The sequence below is a fragment of the Poecilia latipinna genome, unplaced genomic scaffold (genome assembly GCF_001443285.1).
Source record: "Poecilia latipinna isolate Pla-1442-1.1 unplaced genomic scaffold, P_latipinna-1.0 Scaffold25, whole genome shotgun sequence".
Lineage (NCBI taxonomy): Eukaryota > Metazoa > Chordata > Actinopteri > Cyprinodontiformes > Poeciliidae > Poecilia > Poecilia latipinna.
In genome coordinates, this window is record NW_015112641.1 from 681,651 (window position 1) to 704,339 (window position 22,689).

Consider the following 22,689-nt stretch of genomic DNA (forward strand, 5'->3'; position numbering starts at 1 on the left):
CAAGACAGGTAAAACCTCAATCTTAGTTAATTTTTTAAGCGATGTACTATGAAATTTTGTCTTTAGCTTGTCTGAAAGGTAACAGTGTTGTGTTGCTTCAGTTTCACCTCCTAATCCGAGTTTTAACATGTTCCTTGTGCTGTTGATTTGCGCGCGCGGGGATTTTCAAATCACTGATCCTCCGCCTCTCATTGGAAGCCCGCTGAACTGCTCAGCCAATCACAGTGAAAGGACAGTACAGCTGAATTTACATGTACTATGTATAAGAACGGTCTCCCGATCGAAGCGCTTCTCTCATCAACTTCAGTCCGAGAGAAGATGCCTGAACCCGCGAAGTCTGCGCCCAAGAAGGGCTCCAAGAAAGCCGTGACCAAGACGGCCGGCAAGGGAGGCAAGAAGAGGCGAAAGACCAGGAAGGAGAGCTACGCCATCTACGTGTACAAGGTGCTGAAGCAGGTCCATCCTGACACCGGGATCTCCTCCAAGGCCATGAGCATCATGAACTCGTTCGTCAACGACATCTTCGAGCGCATCGCCTCCGAGGCCTCTCGTCTGGCTCAGTACAACAAGCGCTCCACCATCACCTCCAGGGAGATCCAGACCGCCGTGCGGCTGCTGCTGCCCGGCGAGCTGGCCAAGCACGCCGTGTCTGAGGGCACTAAGGCGGTCACCAAGTACACCAGCTCCAAGTAAACTGTCTGCTGCGGAAGTTCACTCAACCCAAAGGCTCTTTTAAGAGCCACCAACTGTGTCTGAAGAGCGCTGATCCTGACACTTTAATCTGTTTTGTTGAGGAAGATTGAGCTTGTATAAGACATGACTCTTGGAGGGGGAAAAAAAACCCGAACTGTTCTTTTATGCTGTACTAATATCTAAAATGAGAGAATAAAATGGTTCACTACTTTCAATTCTATGGACTTTAAGTTTAAGTAAAAATGAAATGCAAAAGTATTTTGTAGGAAATGGTATATTAGAGTAATAAAGGGAAAAGTTCCCACTTAAAATGCAAATAAGTACAGCAGGGGTTAATAACTTCTGTTTTTCCCTTAAATGTTTTGAGAAAACTTCAACTGCAAATACACTGAAAATCTGTTTAAAAATTAAGTGTTTGGGATTCCTATTGATCTAGAAAAGCAAAATTTTAAACCCTTAGTTTTTACCTAATGGCAAAAGGATTTTAAAAAATGGGGTTTCAAGTAAACAGCAACGTGTTTCCAAAAATGTTAAGCCTAAAATGGAATCTACTGGCCTATATTTCTAATTATTTCAAACTTTATTAAGAAATTGAGGAAAAAAACCCTTCAAACAATATTACACCGTATTGTTTTCTTTTTAAAAAGACATTTGTAAAAAGCAAAGTGTTGCCCCCTCTTTTAGCTCAAACTAAAACAGTTTACCTAGTTTTCTGTCATTCCAAAGTGCTATCTTTTCTGGAATTGTTTTTATGTTTAGCAAAAACATTAAAAAATATATAATTAACAGCTTATTAAGCATTAAAAATTGACACTTGGTTCTTGTCTGCCTGCTGCAACACAGGACTTCTGGTCTTTCTGCATTTTTCCCAGTAAGAATGCAGAAAAACTAAAAAGCCAGAGTTCCCGTACTGTGATGTAAAAATGTGACCCAGGTCCAGAGGGTGAGGCGCACGACTATAAGAAAACTTTTGGCGACATCTCAGTGGAAATATTTCCCAAAATTTCAATTAAAATTATATTTTCTTGTTTGTTATTTAGTATAAGTTTTCTAAGATGTTATGAGAAACAAACATCCTTGTACTACTTAAAAAGCAAAGCAGATTCTGGATTTCAAATTCAAAAACACCAATTTACAGCAGCGACGTTCTGAAGTTTACACACATTACATATTAATCAGTCCTTGGGTTATTGAAAGTTTATTCAAGTTTATTGAAATCCTTTTTCTTGGGATATTACAATAAAAATGTTTTTAGAATAATGATTTTGATTCCATATTTATAGTGAAATGTCTTCATTCCCTTTTAATGTTTTTTCTTCTTGTCACATTACAATATTAAAAATGTTCATTGTTTACTAGGTTTTTATGTAAAAGCAATAAATATTGGTGAAATGGAAGAAAAGTGATGCAAGCTTTTGAAAGTGTTTTACAAAAAAGTCTCTTCATTACTCCATGAATAAAGTCCAATGCAACCTAACTTTTTAAAAACATTAACTCAGTTCTTTTTATAATTGTCATGTGAATATTAGAGCCCATTGCTTTATTTTTAAACAATATTTATATTTGGTAAAGAAAAGTGGAGACATGTTCTAAAACTACAAGGAGAAAGTTATTTAAGGTATAAATATTGTTTCCTCCTGTGCTTTAACTATTGTTTTCCTGTCGATTTTACTTGGACTGAAGAGCAAAATCTTACATCCAATCTATGTTATCGAATATACATTAAAGCCCATCGTTTTTTTTTTTCTCAGGATGTAATAAAAAATGTGGCAATTTAAAAAGAGATTAAAATAGAGATAATTAAGAAGCAAAACAAGGCATGTGTTTAAGTCATATTTTATTCAGGCACACAAAGGAAGCCAAAACAATATTATGTTTCAGACTAACTTTGTAAAGCCCAGCGCAGATTGAAAAAGTGTAGAAAACACTTTATTCATTCAGTTCGAGCGCAGTTATAATCTAGAAGTGACTTTTTATTAATTTCAGGAGTTGAGAGCAGAAAATCTGACTTTGATTAGCGCTGCTAGGAAGTCTGGCAACAACATGAGACGCCATCATCAGTGTGTTTGCTGATGCTACAATATCTTCATTTTAGGACGAAAAGGGTCTCCGCGGCTGGTTGTTTTTATTCTCAGGCTTTACACTAACGTGTTAGGAAGCGATCAGACAGTATTTGATAAGGATGATAGGATCTGACGAGGAGAAAGGACGGAAAACACAGCGATTATCAGCGTGTTCTGCCGTGAATCGGTGCAGTTTTCAGGCTCCGGTAACAAAGAGCAGAAAGCTTCAGAGATTTCCAGAAGCTGAACACGAAGAGAAACTAGTCCGCTACGGATCCGCTACACTGTCGGCCCGCAGCGCTGATCCAACACAGAGATTTCAGCTGTTTTAGGTCGCCGAGAAAACACAAAGAGAAGCCGTCCATGTTGCTGCGAGGAGCCCCGGACACGGTTGAGTCTCCACGGTTCTCATGGTGTGTTTAAGTGCCGCGCGCTGCTCCGGGTTTCTCATTTCCACTCTGACTGTTGTTGAGTCGCCAGCAGAAGATGGCAGAAGTCGCTCCAGCTCCACCGCCCGTCGCTGCTCCGGCCAAAGCGGCCAAGAAGAAGGCCTCCAAGCCCAAGAAGAGCGGCCCCAGCGTCGGCGAGCTGATCGTGAAAACCGTGGCCGCTTCCAAGGAGCGAGGCGGCGTGTCGGCGGCCGCCCTCAAGAAGGCTCTGGCCGCCGGAGGATACGATGTGGACAAAAACAAAGCCCGAGTCAGGACCGCCATTAAGAGCCTGCTCACCAAGGGAACCCTGGTCCACACCAAGGGAACCGGGGCCTCCGGCTCCTTCAAGATGGGCAGCAAGGCCGAGACCAAGGCGAAGAAGCCCGCTGCTAAAGCTAAGAAGCCCGCGGCGGCGAAGAAACCCGCAGCGGCGGCGGCCAAGAAGCCCAAGAAAGTAGCAGCCAAGAAGCCTGCTGCTGCTGCTGCCAAGAAGTCTCCTAAGAAGGCCAAGAAGCCAGCAGCCATCAAGAAGGCAGCGAAGAGCCCTAAGAAGGCGGTCAAGAAGGCCACTAAGAGTCCTGCGAAGGCAGCAGCCAAGAAAGCTCCAGCGAAGAAGACCGCTAAGCCCAAAGTCAAGAAGGCAGCAGCCAAGAAGTGAACTCCATCCCTCACAGACATCCTCTACACAAAGGCTCTTTTAAGAGCCAACACTGCAACGCATAAGAGCTCATTCCGTCACTTTTAACAAACTTTATCCATGAAGAGAAATGCCTCCTGCAATTACGGAGAGTTAGCATGAGCGTATTAACATTTTTTTTTGTTTTCAAAAATTAGAAATGTTCGATTTTTCTACTGAGGGACTTTGCAGAAGTCGAACATTTTTAAAATTCCTGAAATTTCCGTGTTTTTGCACTAGATAGTTTCTGAGTAATCTCAAAATTAGATATCTTTCTAGCAAATTTGAGTTTTCAAACATTTTTAGCAGAAATGCATTTATTCTCTCTATATTGGTCATAGTTCACTGTTCTATCTCTGTACATTATGTAATTTATGGGTTGTTTACAGATGCATATGCTCATTGAGATTTTCAGTGTGAAAACATTAATTTCCTGTTGCTATGATGCATCACTTGATACTGTTGCAGTTTGGTTTTGTATAAAATGTAATTGTTTGTTTTGTGGTTTTGTTTTTGAAAGTCACCCTTCACAGTTCAGTTTGTACAAAATTTTAGTTTAACATTTTACTTTAAAATTGGTACAAATCACAAATCCTATAACTTTCTGGCATTTTGTGTTGAAGATTTGCAGCGTCACTATTTTTGCTCTATAGTGACGCTTAAAAGAAAAATTCCATTATTCCTGCTTTTTAACTAGGACATTTTTGGATTGAATATTTTTGTAACAACATTGTAGTTTTACTCCAGTCAAACTGAATGTCAGTTTTCAGAGATGGTTTCTACATTGTGAAGTTTGGTATTTTCTTGACAACAGGTGTTATATTTTGTAATAAATGATCGATTTTGTTCGTATTACAATTCGTCGTGTGAGTTTCTTTCCTGTAGAATACAGTACATTTTTAAGACCTGAAAACATCTTTGCTAAAAATTAAAGTTTTACATTTGTTGCACTTGATTGACTTTTCCCCATTGTTTACTTTGGGACCGCTCTGATGCAGTTTTTATACCCTTCTTTCACTATTCAAGTTTAAAGAAAAAAAAATGCATTATATTTACAATTAGACCAATAAAAACATTTTAATACATAAATGTTGGCTCAATGCAAGTGTGGTAATCTGAAAAATTACCTAATTCGGACTGTATTTAACTCAAAAAGAAGCATAGAGAAAACATTTCTGCAATGTGAATCTGTATTAAGAGGCAACTTTGTAATTATATAATTTATATGTCTACTCTAGTATTTTTTATACTGGATGGAAAATGATAGATCAAATCGCTGATGCTTAAATTAATAATTAAAACAACTTTAATTATTGTGACATTTAGGAATTAGGAATAATTTTAGTAATTATAACTGACCTAAAAGTGTAGATTTGTCTGATTTAACAGCAGACAGAAAAAAGGGCGTATGCGCCTTTTTATTCAGCGTTTCCTGTTTATTTTTCCTTCACGCTTAACAGAAAGAACCCATCGCTTCAAACAAAAAATAAAATGGTCAAATATCAGTATCAAACATATTATTTATTTCTCTGAATTTGAAATTTTAGTGGAAATCTTATTCGATGTACCCTTTCAAAGTCATTTAGAAAAAGAAGAGAAATCCACAGTAAATATTTAGTCTTTTCACTGATTTATTGGCATGTGCTTCTTTCTTTCTTTGTCATTTACATGTTAGAAAAATAATGACGGTGAAAAGAGCCAACTCAGAACTCACACGTTATCTTAATGTTACATTTAGCAGCTAAACCTGATGAAACCTCACAGAGGTTTTCTACTGTCCAGAGAGTTCCTGGTGAATGCTTCGGTACCGCAGCATCTCCGCTTCGGAAACAGAAGGCTTAAAGTTTTTCAGAGCAGAAGAGAAATCCTCTGCAGAGAGGAGGACAGGAGAGTCCTCTAAATCCAGACCTGGAGGACAGAACGCAAAGAGCGGCAGAGGCAAAGAAAATGTGGACATGAGAAAGGAAAGAAACTAATAAAATACATAAATACTTCCAAAATAAACCTGGAGTGTTGTTGGCATAGCTCTTACCTTAAAAAAATGCCATGAAGGAGTGGATTACAGAACATTTTAAAGCCATCTCTTTGTTCTTACCATCGTTGATCTGTTGGATTTTTCTCTTGATGGCCGCCGTCATGGCGTCTGAGCACAGAGCGTACAGATCGGCACCGCTCATGTGAGTCGGGCAGCGATCCACCATATCCTGCAGATTCACGGCCGGATCCAACTGGAACCTAAACACAGTGAAGACATTTCAACTCAAACTCGGTGTCTGGTTTTTTTTAGTATTATTTTAGCTTAAAGCACCAAAAATAACACCAATACAAAGTTGTGTTGTAGAGAAAATACTGTACAATGATAATAAATGTCATATAAAATAAATAAAAAGGAGTAAATTTCCCCCACAACACAGAAAAAGGAAATTTCTGAGTTTAAAAAGTTGAAAGTTTTATTGAAAAAATTCAGAAATTTTTAAATTGATCTCAGAATCTTTTTAGAAGAGAATATTTTGGAGTTTCCAGAAACTCAGAAAAAATGTTTTAGTGGAAATTTACTCCTTTTTTATTTTTATTTTTTATCTCCGATGGCCCTAATATGTCGTCATATCGCACAGATAAGTTGATGTTGCAGATAAAGACATTTTATTTTCCTCTTGCCTCCAGCGGACGGTTCTTACTTTCTGAGGATGGCCTGGAGAACCTGCAGCTGGGAGGCCCGGTCCTCATTGATCCCAACATAGACCAGTTTATCGAACCTGCAGAGTCCAAGAGAAGCTCATACTTCATCTCTGCTTAAAAAAGTATTCACGCCCTTGGATGTTTTACCCTTTTATTGCTTTTACAAAAAAAACAGTTGTTATGATCAACAAAATGTGGAAGTTTAATGAAAAAAACAAAAACAAATCACCTCAGTGTCAGTCAGCTGAATTAGCATTAGCAACATCCACATGTTTCAGGGCTGAAATGGTTAATCATGATAAATCGAATATTGAAACAATTGTCAACTAATTTAGTAATCAATTAATTAACCGAGGCAAACAGACTCAAAAAGTCAAATTGCTGAAGGAACAACATATTCAAAGCAGCAATTAGGTCAAAAAAATATAAAAACTATACATGTTTTGCATCCAAGTGGTTAAGAGGCTTCAATGGTTATCTGAAATGTGTCTTATCTGATTAATCACATAAAAAAATGGCAAATTCTACATATTTTTCATTTTACCACTCCAGCCTTTTTAATACAATTTTAGAATAAAGTAAAAGATGCAAATAAACAAATAATTCAGTTCCTTTTTGAAATGCAACAGCAACATTGCTTTAGTAAATTTGAACTGGTGAAGCTAAAACTACGCCACTTGAGGGGTTTTGGGTAAAACATTTTTACACACAAGTGCTTTTATCTTAAATGCAAACTCAGTTTTAGTTGAATTACTGCTCTGAATATAGTTTTTTTTAAATATGTCTTTTTTTTAAATTGTGTGTTCCAGTTAGCGACTAATCGATTGCTGAATTAGTTGACAATTGTTTCAATAACTGATTAGTCAGTTAATCTCAATATGTTTTGTCATTATGAACATTATTTGTTTATTTCTAACCTTCCGGGTCTGAGCAGCGACTGGTCCAGCAGATCCGGACGGTTTGTGGCTCCGATCACAAAAACTCCAGCAGACGACTGCAGCGAGTCCAGTTCAGCCAGCAGCTGAGACACGACTCTGACCAGAGGACAGAAGAGCAGATTTATTTACGTCATGAAGCAGAACACCGGAAAGATTCCCGACTGAAGTCAAAGGTCAACGCTCACCTGTCCATCACTCCTCCAGAGTCTCCACTGCGCCCCCTGTTGGGCGCCAGAGAGTCCAGCTCGTCAAAGAAGACGACACAGGGAACAGCCATGCGCGCTTTGTGGAACACTGAACACAAACAAAACATTAAAAAAACCAAAGGATGAAAACTCAAGAACACATAAAACTCCAAAAACAGTGATTAAGAGTTATATATATTTATAAAAAAGACAACTTAGAAGTCTTTAAAATGTGAAACAAATAAATGCAAAGCAGATAAATCATTTCAAAACATTTGGATATAAAAAAAAGTCTTTGGGCCTGACAATGTCTCCTGGATTGTTTCTCTCATTTAGAAAAGATACGCAGCACACTTTGATGTGCTGCGTATCTTTCTGGACGCTGCATGGCAGCCATTTTTTTTTTTTTTATAGGTAAGACACATGAATCAAAACGACTGAAATGGATAATAAGAACAATGTATTTCTTCCTTCTAGACAAATATTACCTTTAACCATCAAGATCTTCCAAGCTAAATGTCTAAATTTAATTTAGTTGGTAGGGACAATCCACATTAATTAACATTTTTGTAAATACAGCAGAGTTACACAAAACTCTGCTGACGTTCCTGGATAATGAATAATTTGTCTCGAAAAAAATAAACAAAGTTTAAAATGACAGAAGTATACAAATTTTGTCAATAAATACAAAAAATAGTCATGATTAGATCAAATGATGAGATTAGGCCTGTCATGATAACCCATTTTGCTGGACGATAAATTCTCCCAGAAGTCATTGCAGTAAACAATAATATTGCTGTTTTGAGACAATTTTCAAGTAATATCATGGTAATTATGGCATAATAATGCAAAAACATTCTAAAAGAACAATCAACATCAATGAACTTTAATGAACATTTAACCCTGGAATTGGACAACATTTTAAATATTCAAAATAAATAAACAATAAAACAAATAAAATGAAATATAAAGACTCTGTAAACAAAGTTCTTCTTTAAAAGACGACTAACTGAGATCAAATCACACGGCCAGTAGAAAGAGATAAAAGAGAAAAACAATAAATCATGGAAATTATCCAGCTTGTTTTAAATAACTGATTTAATTGACAGGAACAGATGAGACACAAACCTTCTCGGATGTTTTCTTCACTCTGACCCACATACATGTTGATGAGCTCTGGACCTTTGACACTGAAACAGAAAATAACCGCAGCTTTAGAAACAATTAAACAGCATTTAAAGAAATAAAAGGAGGAAGTCCACACCTGGTTCATGAGGTAAACCCACCTGAGGAAGGTCATGGAGCATTCGGTGGCCACAGCCTTGGCCAGCAGGGTCTTTCCTGTCCCGGGCGGTCCGTACAGCAGGACTCCGGTTCGGTTCAGGCCCAAAGACAGGAGCTCGGGACGCTGCAGAGGAAGCTGCACGGTGTCCAGGATTTCCCTCTTCACATGCTCCAGCCCTCCAACGTCCTCCCAGCACACGTTGGGGATCTGTCCGTTCAGTTACAAACAGCCGACATGAATAAAATGATTATACAGTCTGTGTCACATTCAGCTCATTTTGGGCCAAATCAAAAATCTGAACGTTCTTAAAGGGGCGGTTGTACCAGAATGTATTTACAAAACCAATGAAACTTTTGAAATATCAACACATAGCTGTTCCTCCAGGATTTTATGATTGATTAGTGTTTTTGCAAAAAAATCACAGATTTTGTGGTGCCAATTTCGAAATGTTTATAAGGAATTTTTACGGTATTTGCGCTAATGATTGATGTTAAATGTGTAACTGGGCACCAAGTAAGGCTGAGGCTGCAGTCACTTAAATGCAATATTTTGAGAAAATTTGCAGTAAAGTCAGAAAACAATGTGGAGATTTGTTGATTTTGTATGAATTTTGCAGATTTGCGGAAAAGCTGGAGGGACTTAAAGCTCAGCGGGCTCCAGAATAATGAGAACGGCTCTGCTGGGCCAGACGGCGTCACCTTTGGGGCTCCGATGGCTTTAGACTGGGCATTCTGCAGCGTCTCCAGGGCGCAGCAGAAGTCCTGGTTCATGATGGTCACTCCGCTGGAGCACAAGTCCTCCTGCAGCCGGCCACCACTGAGCAAACAACAAGACTTTGAACGGCATCCAACTAAATCAAATAAAATCTATGATCTTCAATCTGCCAATGTAACATTTTCTGTTTCTCAGAAACCATCAGTGACTTTATGTCATCAAGATTTGAAGGCTGTAATTTACTCTATTTGCTCAAACAGCAAATGTTATGAATTCCATCTGTACTTTACATCTTTCATCTGCATTTCATGAATAATTTTAGGTTTCTGTCACATTTTAAAGGCAACTTTTTCCCCCTACATACATTCATGTCAAGTCAAATATCTAAACAGAAAACTGATGTTAATTTAATCTTTAAAATCACTCTGAACAAATTTAAATATTTGGTGATTTCAGGGAGTCCTTTTAATTTTATCATTTTATTATAAATCTGTGTAAACATCAATGTAACCGGAGATATTGAAGATAAAAATGACAAAATTGGTTTTGCCAATGTCATTCATCATCATTTCTTAAAATAGTTTTATTGGAAGGTTTCAGCACAGAAACATGACATCATTTATTAAATCATGAAGTATATCTACTTTTTAAAATGAAATCAATAAATGTATTTATTAAACATAAAATCAGTTTTATTTTCAATTAATTATTTCCAGTTTTAAAAAATTTATGACAACTATATTAAATTATTCATTTATTGCAATTAGGCACTTTTCACTATCTATATGCCTGTGACGATGCTTGGATTTGTCCAAGTTATTTTACATAATTCCTTATCAAGTACCTTTAACTGTATGAATAATATGAATATTTGAGTTGCACTCTGATCTATTTTTGGTTATTTCCAGCTTAGTCTCATATCTGGCAACCATAAATATGCATTATGTCATTTATTTTTGTCTTGAAAGTAGTAATTCATAAAGTTTTATTTAGTGGGCTGCAAAAATTCTCTGATAAAATAAATATTAGCGCCAGCTCTGATTGTAAATATAGAGATGTTTGTAGAAGAGCTTCTCTTCTGTTTCCAGGAAGGTAATTGCTGCAGTCTGAGCGTATTAGACACATGGCTTCAGCCTCACCAGGTGTGGATCAGCCTCCTGCAGGCAGCTCTTCCAGCTTCAGTCAGCAAAGCACTCAGATCTCCCAGCACAAAACCCTGAGAAGATGAGAAAATCTAGAGTGAAATCCCTGTTTGTGCTTGGAGCAATCTGACCACTGTGGACCCAGAATTATTAACATTAACCTACTATCCTCTCAAGCCATTTGAAAATCTGTGTCTAGGTTTTCATTTCCCTACAAACTACAGCTCCCAGCAACCTCTCTCTCTGCCACAGAAAAGACTTCAATTTACAAAAAAAAATTAAATAAATAAAATAAAAAAAATAAAGAGAGTTATCTCTCTTTAATTTAGAAATCTAATTAAACCCAAATAATTCATAGGTCAGATTTAAGACATAAAGATCAATGCTTACTGCGGTTAGCTTGGACAGTCGCTCCAGGTTGACGTCTCTCCCCAGACAAAGCTCTCGACTCAGACCTACCAACATGGCGAGCCGCTGCTCCTCTGTGGGGCTCTCCATCGCCACCTGGTGGACAAATGCCCCCATGATGCCCATGGAGAGATCCCGAGCTCTGCAAACCGTGGCCACGACTACCACACTGACACAGAGACAACAATACATTACCTCCGTTCATTCTGAACTCTGTCTGCATCACTGCTAAAGATAATTTGTAGAAAAGGATGCAACAAAAAAAATTGGAGGTTTATTGCAATTAAAAGTTGATTAGTGTTTATAGTCCACATTGTGCTTATCTATCACATCAAATCACAATAAAACACAATGAAGTCTGTGGTTGTAACAATCAACATTTGAACAGATTCAACGGATATAGTAGGGCTGGACGATATGGATGAAAAATGTATCACGATATAAGTGACGACATTGATAATTATTGATTAGATTTTTGTTTTAAATATCTTTAATGCTGCCTTTTTGGTTTTATCCAGTTTTCAAACTTTGTTGTTTTGTTATTTTTAAGCAGTTATGAGGCACAGAGGTGAAACCTTAAACCGCTGCTGTGCAAGTTGCTCAACAGGTTGTTGCTAGGTAACCAAAGAATGGAGAAGTTGCTAGGCAACCAAAGAGTGAGTGAGTTATAGTTGGTGCCACCAAACTTTGCTGCAAACCGTGCATGTAATGTAGCAAAGTGAGTAGTTTGAGCTGTTAAAGCATTTCTCCTCTGCCTACATTTCCCAGAATGCTGTGGGAGTCTGGATCAAAGTTCAGTTAAATTATTGATTATTCTATCAAATGTATTATCTATGGATACTGATCATGTGTCTATAGTGATATATATTATTGATTTATTGTCCAGCCCTACCTACATTTCATCCACTTAAAATGCTATTAGTCTTCTGTAATTTTTTTTGAAAGACCATAAAAATCAAAATGATCAGAAATAAACACGTATATTAAATGTATCAATTTGCATGTAATGTAGCAAAGCAATGGTTTCACTTTCTGAGCAGGTTTAATAAAATAAATAAACTTTCTATTGATATTCCAACTTACTGTCATGCACCTGTAGATGATAGTAGACCTCCTGGGTGTATTTTGTTTTTTTTTTCTTCCAATTAAATCATCATGTTTAAGCCACTGACCTGGCGGGGGCGCTGCCAAGCAGCTGGCACAGAACCGCCTGGACCCGGCCATCGTCTTCAGCAGCTCCTGGAGTTTTAAGCAGGAGCTGCAGGTTTCTGAGCAGCAGGACGCACGGCTGGAGCGCGCTGGCTCGCTGGAACACCGACGACAGCTTCACTTCTGCAGCTGCAGGAGTGTCTGCACACACAGTCACACAGTTCACCTACACACACACACGCGCGCGCACACACACGAAATGACTTCTTTAAGCAGCAGAACACACCCACACTACAATTTTTTTTGCATAAATTCACACAAAAACAACAGATATAATTTGTAAAGAGTAAAAATTGTGACATCAGTAAAAACATCATAATTTTTTTTCTTAATTATTTAATAATTTTCTGGTGATATTTTACCTGTTTGAAAAAAATAAAGATTTTATTTCATTTTATTAGAGAAACAAATTTGTTCTCTTTACGTTTATAATTGTGAGTTTATTGAAAATTTTCTGAAGAACTGGTCAAAAACGTGCAGAGTTGGGATTGTTACAAGTTACATTTAATTACATTTGAGTAACTTTTTTGAAAAAAAAATTACTTTTGGTTATTTTTAATATAGTAAAGTAGTACTCTTTACTTTTATTTGAATGATTTTAGCAGTATCTCTGCTATTAATTGAGTAAAATTTCTGGATTTTCTACCAACTGAATGAAAAACAAACATGTTTTAAACCAAAAATTCACCAGACACAGACACACCTGCAGTTTTGTTAAATATTAATATGTTTTGAATTAAAAATCAAAATTATTTCTTACTACACTACTTCCTCAGCCTTACTTGATGTCAATTTACAGTCCGAGATCAATATGATCAAGTTATTTAAGCTCTTTAAAGAATAAAAAAAATATGTTTGTGTCGAATCTGCTTGTTATTCTTTTATTCTCATCTTTTTGCAGATGAGAATAAATCTAGAAATAATCCTTGCAATAATTTCCAAGGTAGCCCAACAAAATCTGTAACTTATCTGTAATTTCAGTAAAAACAAATCATGAAATTACACATTAAACTGCACCTTCAGCAGGTGGAGGTTGAGTCTGCGACTCGCCGCTCTGACCACAGTTATCTTTCCGCTGCCTGCAGGACCGTGGAGGAGGACGGTGCAAGCAGACAGAGACTCTCTATAATCAAACACAACACTAATTAGACTTAATTCCTCCTAAAGAGCTGACAAATACAAAAGTCTTATTACTTACATAGTTCATACACTACTCCGACATTCAAATTCAAGCACTTCTTAAGCATTTTCAAGGTAAATGTTCAAACTTTTCTAGCACCACACCTGCTATCAACACAAATGAACAAAAAAAAAGACAGCTTCAATTCACTAATATATGATATAATTTGTTACTGTTATTAATAATGTGTTGTGATTGGGGTCTTTATTATACAGTAAGGACAAAGAAAACTAAAATCTAACGAAAGTTTATGAAAACTAAAATCTAACAAAGTTTATGTTTTCATTCAATTTGTCTCTTACACACACCCTATAGACCTAACAGGTTTGAGAAAGTTACAACAAAACCAAAAAAAAAGTTTTCTGGCATTCAGGAAATAGAAATTTAAAGAATATATAATTCTAACCGACTAACTTCAAGCATTCATATTTTTAAATGTCTTGTTTCAACTGTAAATAATGTTTTACATATTTAGGCTTTTAAACAAATGTTAGATTTCACTTTATTATAAAACTGTGTAGTTTGATCATCAGGCACTTTCAAGGATTTAAACAGAAATCAAGCACTTTTGACCCTTTGCAACTACGTCACTAAATCATTCCAAGCAGGCGCCATGATGAACTTCGGAAGTGAGGGACTGAAATGGTTTCCAAACTTGTTTTGCCAGTTTATTCATGGCTTCGTCTTGATCCATTCAAGCAATTCTGTCTATGAATTTAACACACCTGGTTGGGGCTCATAGACGGCGGTATTTCGAAACAGCTAGCTTAGAAGCCGACCCGTACCTCCTTCCTCCTGAAGTGTTGATCAAATTACTGACTTTGCCTGAATTCACACCACATGATTTATATCACTATGTCATAAACAGCGTTTTCCCTTACACCGGAGCAGCATTAAAAACGAACAAAAGACCGAGATGCTAACAAGTTTTTTCCAAACATGCTAGGCTACATGACGGTGCGTCACTGTCTCCATGGTTACCAACGGTTAGATTCGTACCTTCTCCATATTGCAATATTTGATATCTTTCTAATCATACTTATTTATAAAGTATGCGTTAGTTTTTTTACCTTGTAAAAATGTTCGCTACAAATCCGTGATCCAAGGGCTGACAGTTATTATTATTAACAGCTGCAAGTCGTTATAATTGACAGCTGCTATCCTTCGCCGCTGTATCTGTCCTTATTAAAAGTTAGAAAATAAAATAACAAGTTTGGCTTTTATCCTTCTCTGTTTGACCGCGCACCATCCTGTGACCATTTTTAAAGTGAAATCAACTAAATAGAAGCGAAATTAGGCTACAGCTTTAAAGGAGCGCACTGGTTGTTTTGACATGGCGGAGTGGGCGGAGTTTTGGGAGCGTGACGTCACGTGCATAGGATCAATAAGAAGCAGTGAGGTTTCAGCAGGGAAGCAAGTTACCTGTGCTGCAGGTGAGGCAGGATGAGGTCGCAGAGGAGGTCGACGGTCTTGTTGAGCCCAGAAGGAGTGAGGCTGCTCCACAGAGACTCTTCATCCACACAGCAGCAGGGAACAGGGCTGTTGGTGAATGTTCCCTATTAATGCATTTAAAGCATATTCATTACCACCGACACCAAATGAATAATCATTTTTAAAATACAGTTTCAGACCTCGCTTCAGTAGGAGGTATATCTACAAACTAAATGTCTGCAAGAAAATTCACAGAAAGTTGTGCCCACTGCATACACACAAAATCTTACCAAATATATTTGGTTTAGTTTCTATTGCAAGTATCAAAATAAGACAAAGCAACTTCACAAGTAACTTTTCAGGAAAATATAGGTGCTTGTTTTAAGGCAATACTTCCTTTATGTTGATTAAATAGTACTAGTTTCACTGGCAGATTATTTCACTTATAAAATGATAATCCAGTGGAACAAGTACTTTTTCAACAATATTATGGAATTATTGACATAAAACAAGCTCATGTATCTTACTGAAAAGTTACTTGTAATTTAATACTTCAAATGTATTAAGATATATGCAATAGAAACTAGACCAAAAATACTTGATAAGATTTTGCAGTGTTAGAGGTGCATTTTTTCAAAGTAAATAAAAAAATCTTAGTCCTAAATTTTTACGTATTTATTAATCAGTTTTTCAATCATTATTATAAAATACCAGTTAAAATCACTTAAGATGTTATTTCCCGTACTCTTATTTCTCATTGGCTTCAGTCACATTTATCAACCTGCTTTTATCAAGCTAGCAAAGCAAGTGAGAAATTAAAAAGTTTAGAAAAGACCGAAGGAACCGACCAGCATTGTTCTCCACAGTGGAGGACAATATAAGAACTCCTGACCAACTACCGTCAGAAAGTAAGAGGCAGCATTCATGCTAAAAAAATGTCAAAAATGATTGAATAGTGAATAAAAGTGAGGAAAAAAAAACTCATTCAGTCGATGTTTTTTCAAATATCTTGCAGCGTTTTCTGTGGGTTTGCTAATGCTGGTCAAGGAACCATGATATGGATCATTTCTGTGTTCAGATGCTAAACAGAAGCAGATGTTCACCATGTAGAGGGAGGTGTGAGCCTCATCAGCCAGAAGAGCTTCTCCTCCTCTGTTAGCAGATGGAAGAACCTTCTGAACTTTAAAGTACAGAACCGGACACCTGGCAGAGGTCAAAGCACAAAGACGATCAGAGAAAGACTTCACTGTAGTAGCTGCGTTTCCATCAACAATTTGACATTTCGAAAATAAATGTGCTTAATGGAAACACAACATTTTCGAAAGAAAACACTTTTTTTCGCTAAAACGTTTTGGCGCTAGAATGTTTGGGGGGTGGGGGGGGTTCTTTTGCTTGCATCAAAATTGGATGTTTCCACTGGTGCAAACCGCAAAGACAAAAACAACAGGAAGTGGTTGGCGTATCATGCTGCGGCACGTATTATTGCATGAACAAGCTCATTCATGTGTGATTTTATTTATGTTTCTTATTTAATGAGAACATGCCGATGGCAAAATTGTGTTTTTTTTCCAACATTAGTGGAAGATTGACAAAGTTTTGTTCACGTTTGCAACGGAAAAACAGCTGGTGATTTGTTTGAAAGGGTTGTTTTCTATTTGAAGAGAACATGTCAGCACAACTTATTACTGCAAAGTTGCATCTGACTGAGCTGAATTTACATTAGTTAATATTTGGAATGGAAACATTTGTTCACGATTCCAGAGGTCAGGCGTTTCCTGTGACTCTTGACCAGGTTACCAAACACTGCAGCTGTGATTTTGATGCCGATCTGGATTTCCTCCAGATCTTTTAAGTTTCAGAGTTGTTGCTAGGCAACACAGTGTTGAAATGTCATTTCTGTACACGGCTTTTACATCTTGAGCTTCATAATGGCCCACAATTACATTTATTGTATCGTTTTATTGTGAAAAATTTCTTAAGCATTTGGATTGTTGTCTCAATAAATTTTAATTAATGGTTGTGTTTTGTTTTTAAATAAAACAAGCAGTATTATTGTAAATTTTATTTTTACTATTTTCTCCACTGTTCAACATCAAAATACACCACTAAATTCAAAAATATGATTAAATGTAGTTACTTTGTGCAGCTTAGTAATATAAATCACATTTCTTTAAGTGAGTTCTTTAAGTTTACAAGAACAATATTTGTGTTTGTGGGGCAATGAATGCTTTGAAATGCAATCACAGGCATACATTTACATAATAATCAAGCAATGTTTTTTCAGTCATTCTTTTTATTGTTATCACAATAGTACCATAAAATATTGTGATAAAATTCCAGGTGGAATCTGTTATGTGTGTTTTGTAAACTCGAGGTCAGATTTAACTGAATGAACCTGGTAAAGACCTGATAGTTTTATATTTTTTGTCTGAAAGTGTGTAATTTTTTTTTCTTTTTTTGCCATAGTTGTAAACATGCAGACAGGTGCGCTGTACCTGCGAATCCCCTCTGCGTTGTTTTCCAGCAGGTCTGGATGGTTTTTAGCAGGAACTGTCAGGATGTCTCCCTGTGAAATCACGCTGTGAAACGGCACAACAAACTGCTTAGAGAAAAGAAACAGCGTATAGCAGAGAACTTTCTGCTTCACAGTGAAGTTGTTTCTGTTGAAAATGCCTTCCTGCTTCTTTCCCATACCGTTAATCAGATTACATTAAGCGGAGGCGTTTGGACAGGCAGACCTGCAGTAACCCACCGTGGTGTGGCGAAATGCTCGGCCAGCAGGTTGTCGGGGAAGCTGAGGTTGCTGTGCTGCGGAGAGCTGACCGGCTGGATGTGAAGCTCGGTGGCAAATGGCAGAGAAGCTGAGCGGCAGTAACTGTCAGAGCGCTGCCTGAGATCTTCAAGAGCCGATTTCCACCTCTGATGCAACAGAGCAAAGAGCAGCTCATCAAACAAAGATCTAAATGAGACAAACGACTGAATGTTTAGTCAGGGTATCTTCATAATGGTCTTAAGACTTTTTAAATTAAAGACCTGAATCACGATATAAATGTACATGAGAAAATAGCATGTTTTATTAGCAGTATTAGCAGCAAAACACTCAGTCAGTAGTGTTTTGCCTTTGGATGGATTAGCAACAGAAGTGCGCTAGTGGTGAAGACGAATGTATATTTATTGATGATAGATGCAAAAAAAAAAAAAACATAAGAAACGTTTGCTTTCAGAATTAAGACCTGCAGTGTGAACGTATCCTTACTGAGCAGCTTAAAGTGTGTTTTAAATGTACTGCAGCACCTTCATCCTCAGCGTGCAGCTCTTCACAGGAAGCGTTTCTCCTTCAGTCATGTTGAACCACAGAGTCGCTGAGATGAAACCCACATCGTCGTGGATCGTCAGTTCTGGACTCAGATCCACCACTACTGCAGAGACCAGTCGCTCTCTGCAGGGGGGAGCGCTGACTTCGACCTCTTCCCCTGGCCCTCTGCCTCCCCCCACAGGCCTGGACAACCTCACCCACTCATAGTTGAACAGCCCCAGCCTCAGAAGCAGCTGCTTGCTCAGGAATACACAGTTGTCTGTGTCCACAAATGATCCTTGCTGACCTTTGACCCTGCACCATCGGTGAGTGTCCACCACGCGCACGTCTAACCTGCACTCCAGGGCCTGCAGGACGTCCAGCAGCCCAGAGCCCAGACTACTCCAGCTGTCCAGGAGAGACCGAGACCCGCCAAGGCTGTCGGCGTAATGAGCGAAGTCTGACACGCTCAGTCCGAGAGATCTGCAGGGCAACGACGGGCCTGGGGGGTCCGCGCAGTCCCAGTAGTCGGTCAGGACCAGAGAGGTGTTGGCCGTGATCCTCCCCTGCTTCACTGGACTGCATTCCAGCACCAGGAGCTCCAGGAGGCGCTGTTGCACCTTGCAAAACAGAGAGAGTAGGATATACTTCAGATGAGTGAAACACTGCAAGATGGTTTACCAATACAATGGCATACTAGGGCAGTTGTAAACATTAAAGGAGTAAATTTCAACCAAAAAGTTCCCCAGAAACGTTGAAATTAATCTCAGAAATTTCCACGATTTTTTTCTAGAAAATGTCTGAGATTAATCTCAACATTTATGGATTTTTAAATTTAGTCCCAGGAATATTATGTTTGTTAAGTTGAACATTTTTTACTTTTGTAAACTTTTTGAGTTTCAAAAGTCAAAAATCTTACATTTTTGGTACTCAGAACGTTTCATGTTTATTTTTTTATAGAACTAAAAAATGTTCACGTTTTTTATAGAAAATTTCTGAGCTTAATCTCAATTTCTCAGTTTTTTTTGTGCAAATATTGACTTTTGGAGCTCATAAATTTTCACATTTTTTGGCAGAAAGTTAGGGACTAAATTAGAGAATTTGGCAGAAATTCCCTAAATTTGTTAGGGACAATGCATTTATCTGCTGTCGAACATTTCACGCAAACACCACATTCTGTCACTTTACAACCAGAAATTGTGTATTTTACTTCAGCTACATGTGTTAGATAAACATTATTGCATAACTGAAGATGATCCTGGAAACAGGGAATAAGATGGCGCTTAATAAATAATAATAAAAAGGATATCATGGAGGAAATAATAAATTTAACTCTGTGAGGATAAATGGTACAGACTACGGATGCATGGAAGAATAAAGGAGCCTAAATACAAATGGAGGTTACATTTATAAACGTCTTAAAAATGTAATGTCAGTCATTGTTTTTCTTCTACTTCAACATGATGCGGTATTTTGTGTTTGGCCCATCACAGGAGACCCTATAAAACACCGAAGTTTGTATTTGTAACTTGGGGGAATGAATGAAGGTGTGGATATTTGTGAAAAGGCCCATAGCTCCAAACAGTTTTCCCTAACTTTTCTGACTTTACATGTAGGTTAAAACTTCTACCAAGAGGAAAAACAAACGCATGTCAGTCGTTATTAGTCCAACAACATGAATCTAAATGTGCTAAAGTTGTCTTCTTTTGGGTTATTTAGCTAAGTAATGATCAATTCAGAGTTTCACCTGCCCCGTGTTGTCTCCAAACAATGGATGATGGGGCAAGAGAAGCGGGTCTCCTTGTCGGGCCAGCGGCTCCTGGCCCAAGTGACAGAGCTCCAGCAGCCCACCGGTGAACTGTTCCCCTCCAGCCCAGCGGAGGCTCTGCCTGCTGCGGGCTCCGAGCACCACCCTGTCCAGACTGACCGGCTCCAGAGGCCTGACGGTTCCGGCGCATGAAGACCGCTTGATGCGATAGTGTTTCAGGAAATACTGGCTGGCGAAGAAGCGGACACGGAGTCCGGAGTCGCTGTCGGCAGTTAGGCAGCTTCTGCCCCCGGCGCTGCTAATCTCTTCCCTGGTGGTCGGGTGAACTTGCAGTAAAATGCCCGCCCTGTCACAGAGCTGAGGCCGGTTCGGGGTGAAGAGGACGATCGGCTGGTTGGTGTCATGTTGGAAAACAGATTCCAGGTCAGGTTCCAGGGCCAGAACATCCAGAGGACTAATGTGTGTGGGAAAATTCTCCAAACAACTCAACTGAATCTGCGCCGCCATGTTGGACTTTCCTCACTGCTTAATAGTTGCCTCCAGGTGTCGGTAGCGCCATCTAGTGGACCGGAAGAGGAACCTGTAGGACCATAGAGTTTGTTGGGGAAAAAGTTGAAACGAATAAAAAAAGAATTTCAAACTAAAAAATAATTTTGAAAAGATAGAAAAAGATTTCAATCATAAATTTATTATGCAACCGAAAAATTTTATTTTCATGTATTCTAATCTTCGCTTCTGTTAAGTCAATTTTGAAAATAGGTGAATTTATATCCAAAGAAATTGGGGCTATAGTCTTAAAAATTTTTTTGAAGTTTGAAACTGAAAAGTAATTTTGAAACATAAAAAAAATCTGAAGAAAGTATTTTGAAACTGAAGAAAGCATTTATTTATTTATTTATTTATTTATTTATTTATTTATTTATTTGTGTTAAGTAATTTTTAAAACTTGAATACAAGTTTTTCTGTGAATCTCATGAAGATTCATGATATTTACAGAATCTCCTGAAGATATTTGTGATGTACTTTTTGTGGGACAAGAGTTGTTGGTCCAACTATTGCCACTTCTCATTGCAAAGTCAATTAATATTAAAGATTCATCTAACTCATTACTGTGGTTCACAGTTGAAAATGGACCTGTCAAAACATTTTGCTGGATAATAAACTGTCCCAGAAGTCATTATAATAAATGATAACGTTGTCGTTTTGAGAACATTTTCAAGTAGCGTAATGGTAATAGCATTATAATATAAGAAGAACACATTCTAAGTTATAATAAATATTTAACAAAGGAACTGGAAGAAATTTTAAATGTCACAAGTAAATAAACAACACAAGAGAAACAACAATCAAAATTAATTATGAAGTCTCTGTAAACAAAACTGTCATTTAGAAAAAGAGCTAGTTGAGACCAAAGCACCAGACTGAAGACTTTTATCATCCAGTTCTTGGTAGAAATCATGATAAATCATGCAAATGGAAATTATAAAGCTTGTTTTAACTTATCATACAATTAATTGATTTATTGCTTATTGTGACAGGCCAAGTTGTGACAGTCATGTCTTACCCAAAATTCACGTTTGAGCCAATTATCTGGTTGCAATTTTGAATTATTTTTAAAAAATGTATAAGATCTACTTTATTTATCCCAGAATTGGGGAAGACAATATAGTTAATGATAACATGTAAATTTCAACACAATAACAAAAAAAGAGCTATGTAGAAATGCACACACATATTTTGTGAAAATGATAAGTAGAGTTACAGTGGAAGCAATCCACCAGCAGGGGGCGCGTTAGAGCTACAGCTGAGAACGTAGAGACGCCGAGGAAGCGTGCGGTGCTGATGCTGTAGAGATGGAGCGAAGGGAGTGGAAGCTGCTCGGTTCTATATCCTCCGGACGGATAGCAACATTCAGGTAAGGCGATAAATCAGCCAAGAGTTGAAAGAAACAGCTGGTTGAACCTAAAAAAAATGAAACCATGTCGAGGAGAGACAGTCTGTGTGTGTGTGTGCGTGCGTGTGTGTGTGCGTGCGTGTAGGTGTGTGTGTGTCTGTCTGTGTGTGTGTGTGTGAGGCCACAGGCTGGATGGATGCAGGGCGAAGAGAGCACCATTTATTCAGCGTTGTGGAGAGAGACGAATCTATTTTAGTAAAATAAAATATGAGCCAGCAGACTAACGATAATAAACCTTGTTACAACGGGCCCAAACAAGATGAGGCGTTCAGGAGGTTAAATCAGGGTGGGACTTCAAGACTCTCATGCCTCACCCAGCGGCTGAGAAAAGTCATTGTTGCGTTTAACTGATTTATGTAATTTGATTTAATGCAGACAGGTGAAATAAATGTGTTAAGTGTATGTTTTCATAAATAGTTACATCCATTCAGACAAATATACCTGAGTAACTTTTTGAAAAAATTTACATTTAGGAGTATTTTTACTACGCTGTACCATTTACTTTTACTTGAGTTATTTTCTTAAGGAATGTGGTTACTTTTACTTGAGTAAAATTTCTGTATTTTTTATCCACTGAATGAAAAACAAACAAAATTCACCAGACACAGACACACACCTGCAGTTTTTGTTACAGTTTT

General features: G+C 37.8%; 4 protein-coding genes across 4 annotated transcripts in view; 3 read left to right on the forward strand and 1 right to left on the reverse strand.

Moving 5' to 3' along the window:
• The first annotated feature begins 214 nt into the window (after window positions 1-214).
• LOC106950880 (histone H2B 1/2-like) lies at window positions 215-911 on the forward strand. The gene has a single exon (XM_015038041.1). It carries the CDS (start codon window positions 259-261, stop codon window positions 691-693), a length of 435 nt encoding a protein of 144 aa, XP_014893527.1. The 5' UTR covers window positions 215-258; the 3' UTR covers window positions 694-911.
• Window positions 912-3,228: 2,317 nt separating this feature from the next.
• Window positions 3,229-4,721, forward strand: LOC106950876 (histone H1-like). Its single transcript, XM_015038026.1, has one exon. It carries the CDS (start codon window positions 3,243-3,245, stop codon window positions 3,843-3,845), a length of 603 nt encoding a protein of 200 aa, XP_014893512.1. The 5' UTR covers window positions 3,229-3,242; the 3' UTR covers window positions 3,846-4,721.
• A 645-nt stretch (window positions 4,722-5,366) lies between these two features.
• On the reverse strand, window positions 5,367-20,650 carry pex6 (peroxisomal biogenesis factor 6). The gene is made up of 18 exons (XM_015037874.1): window positions 20,077-20,650; window positions 18,329-18,949; window positions 17,787-17,953; window positions 17,530-17,613; window positions 16,138-16,237; window positions 15,026-15,159; window positions 13,441-13,546; window positions 12,387-12,589; window positions 11,197-11,383; window positions 10,804-10,880; window positions 9,649-9,766; window positions 8,952-9,157; window positions 8,794-8,855; window positions 7,666-7,774; window positions 7,460-7,576; window positions 6,542-6,619; window positions 5,959-6,098; window positions 5,367-5,771 (listed from the first exon to the last, which is right to left on the reverse strand). Exons 1-18 carry the CDS (start codon window positions 20,602-20,604, stop codon window positions 5,635-5,637), a joined length of 3,174 nt encoding a protein of 1,057 aa, XP_014893360.1. The 5' UTR covers window positions 20,605-20,650; the 3' UTR covers window positions 5,367-5,634.
• A 1,258-nt stretch (window positions 20,651-21,908) lies between these two features.
• The window catches only part of ttbk1a (tau tubulin kinase 1a), a 65,892-nt gene continuing 65,111 nt past the window's right edge, over window positions 21,909-22,689 (forward strand). Inside the window, exon 1 of the mRNA XM_015037842.1 lies at window positions 21,909-22,012. The gene's annotated coding sequence lies outside the window, so the exon portion shown is untranslated. The remainder of the gene's footprint in view (window positions 22,013-22,689) is intronic.

Excerpts from the sequence above, each read along its gene's own strand:
- LOC106950880 (XM_015038041.1), top strand. The coding sequence starts at position 259 with ATGTATAAGAACGGTCTCCCGATCGAAGCGCTTCTCTCATCAACTTCA.
- LOC106950876 (XM_015038026.1), top strand. The coding sequence starts at position 3,243 with ATGGCAGAAGTCGCTCCAGCTCCACCGCCCGTCGCTGCTCCGGCCAAA.
- pex6 (XM_015037874.1), bottom strand. The coding sequence starts at position 20,604 with ATGGCGGCGCAGATTCAGTTGAGTTGTTTGGAGAATTTTCCCACACAC. Across the intron at positions 17,954-18,328 it reads GCTGCACGCTGAGGATGAAG|AGGTGGAAATCGGCTCTTGA; the intron begins GTGCTGCAGTAC and ends CTGTTGCATCAG. Across the intron at positions 13,547-15,025 it reads CTGCCTCACCTGCAGCACAG|AGAGTCTCTGTCTGCTTGCA; the intron begins GTAACTTGCTTC and ends GTTTGATTATAG.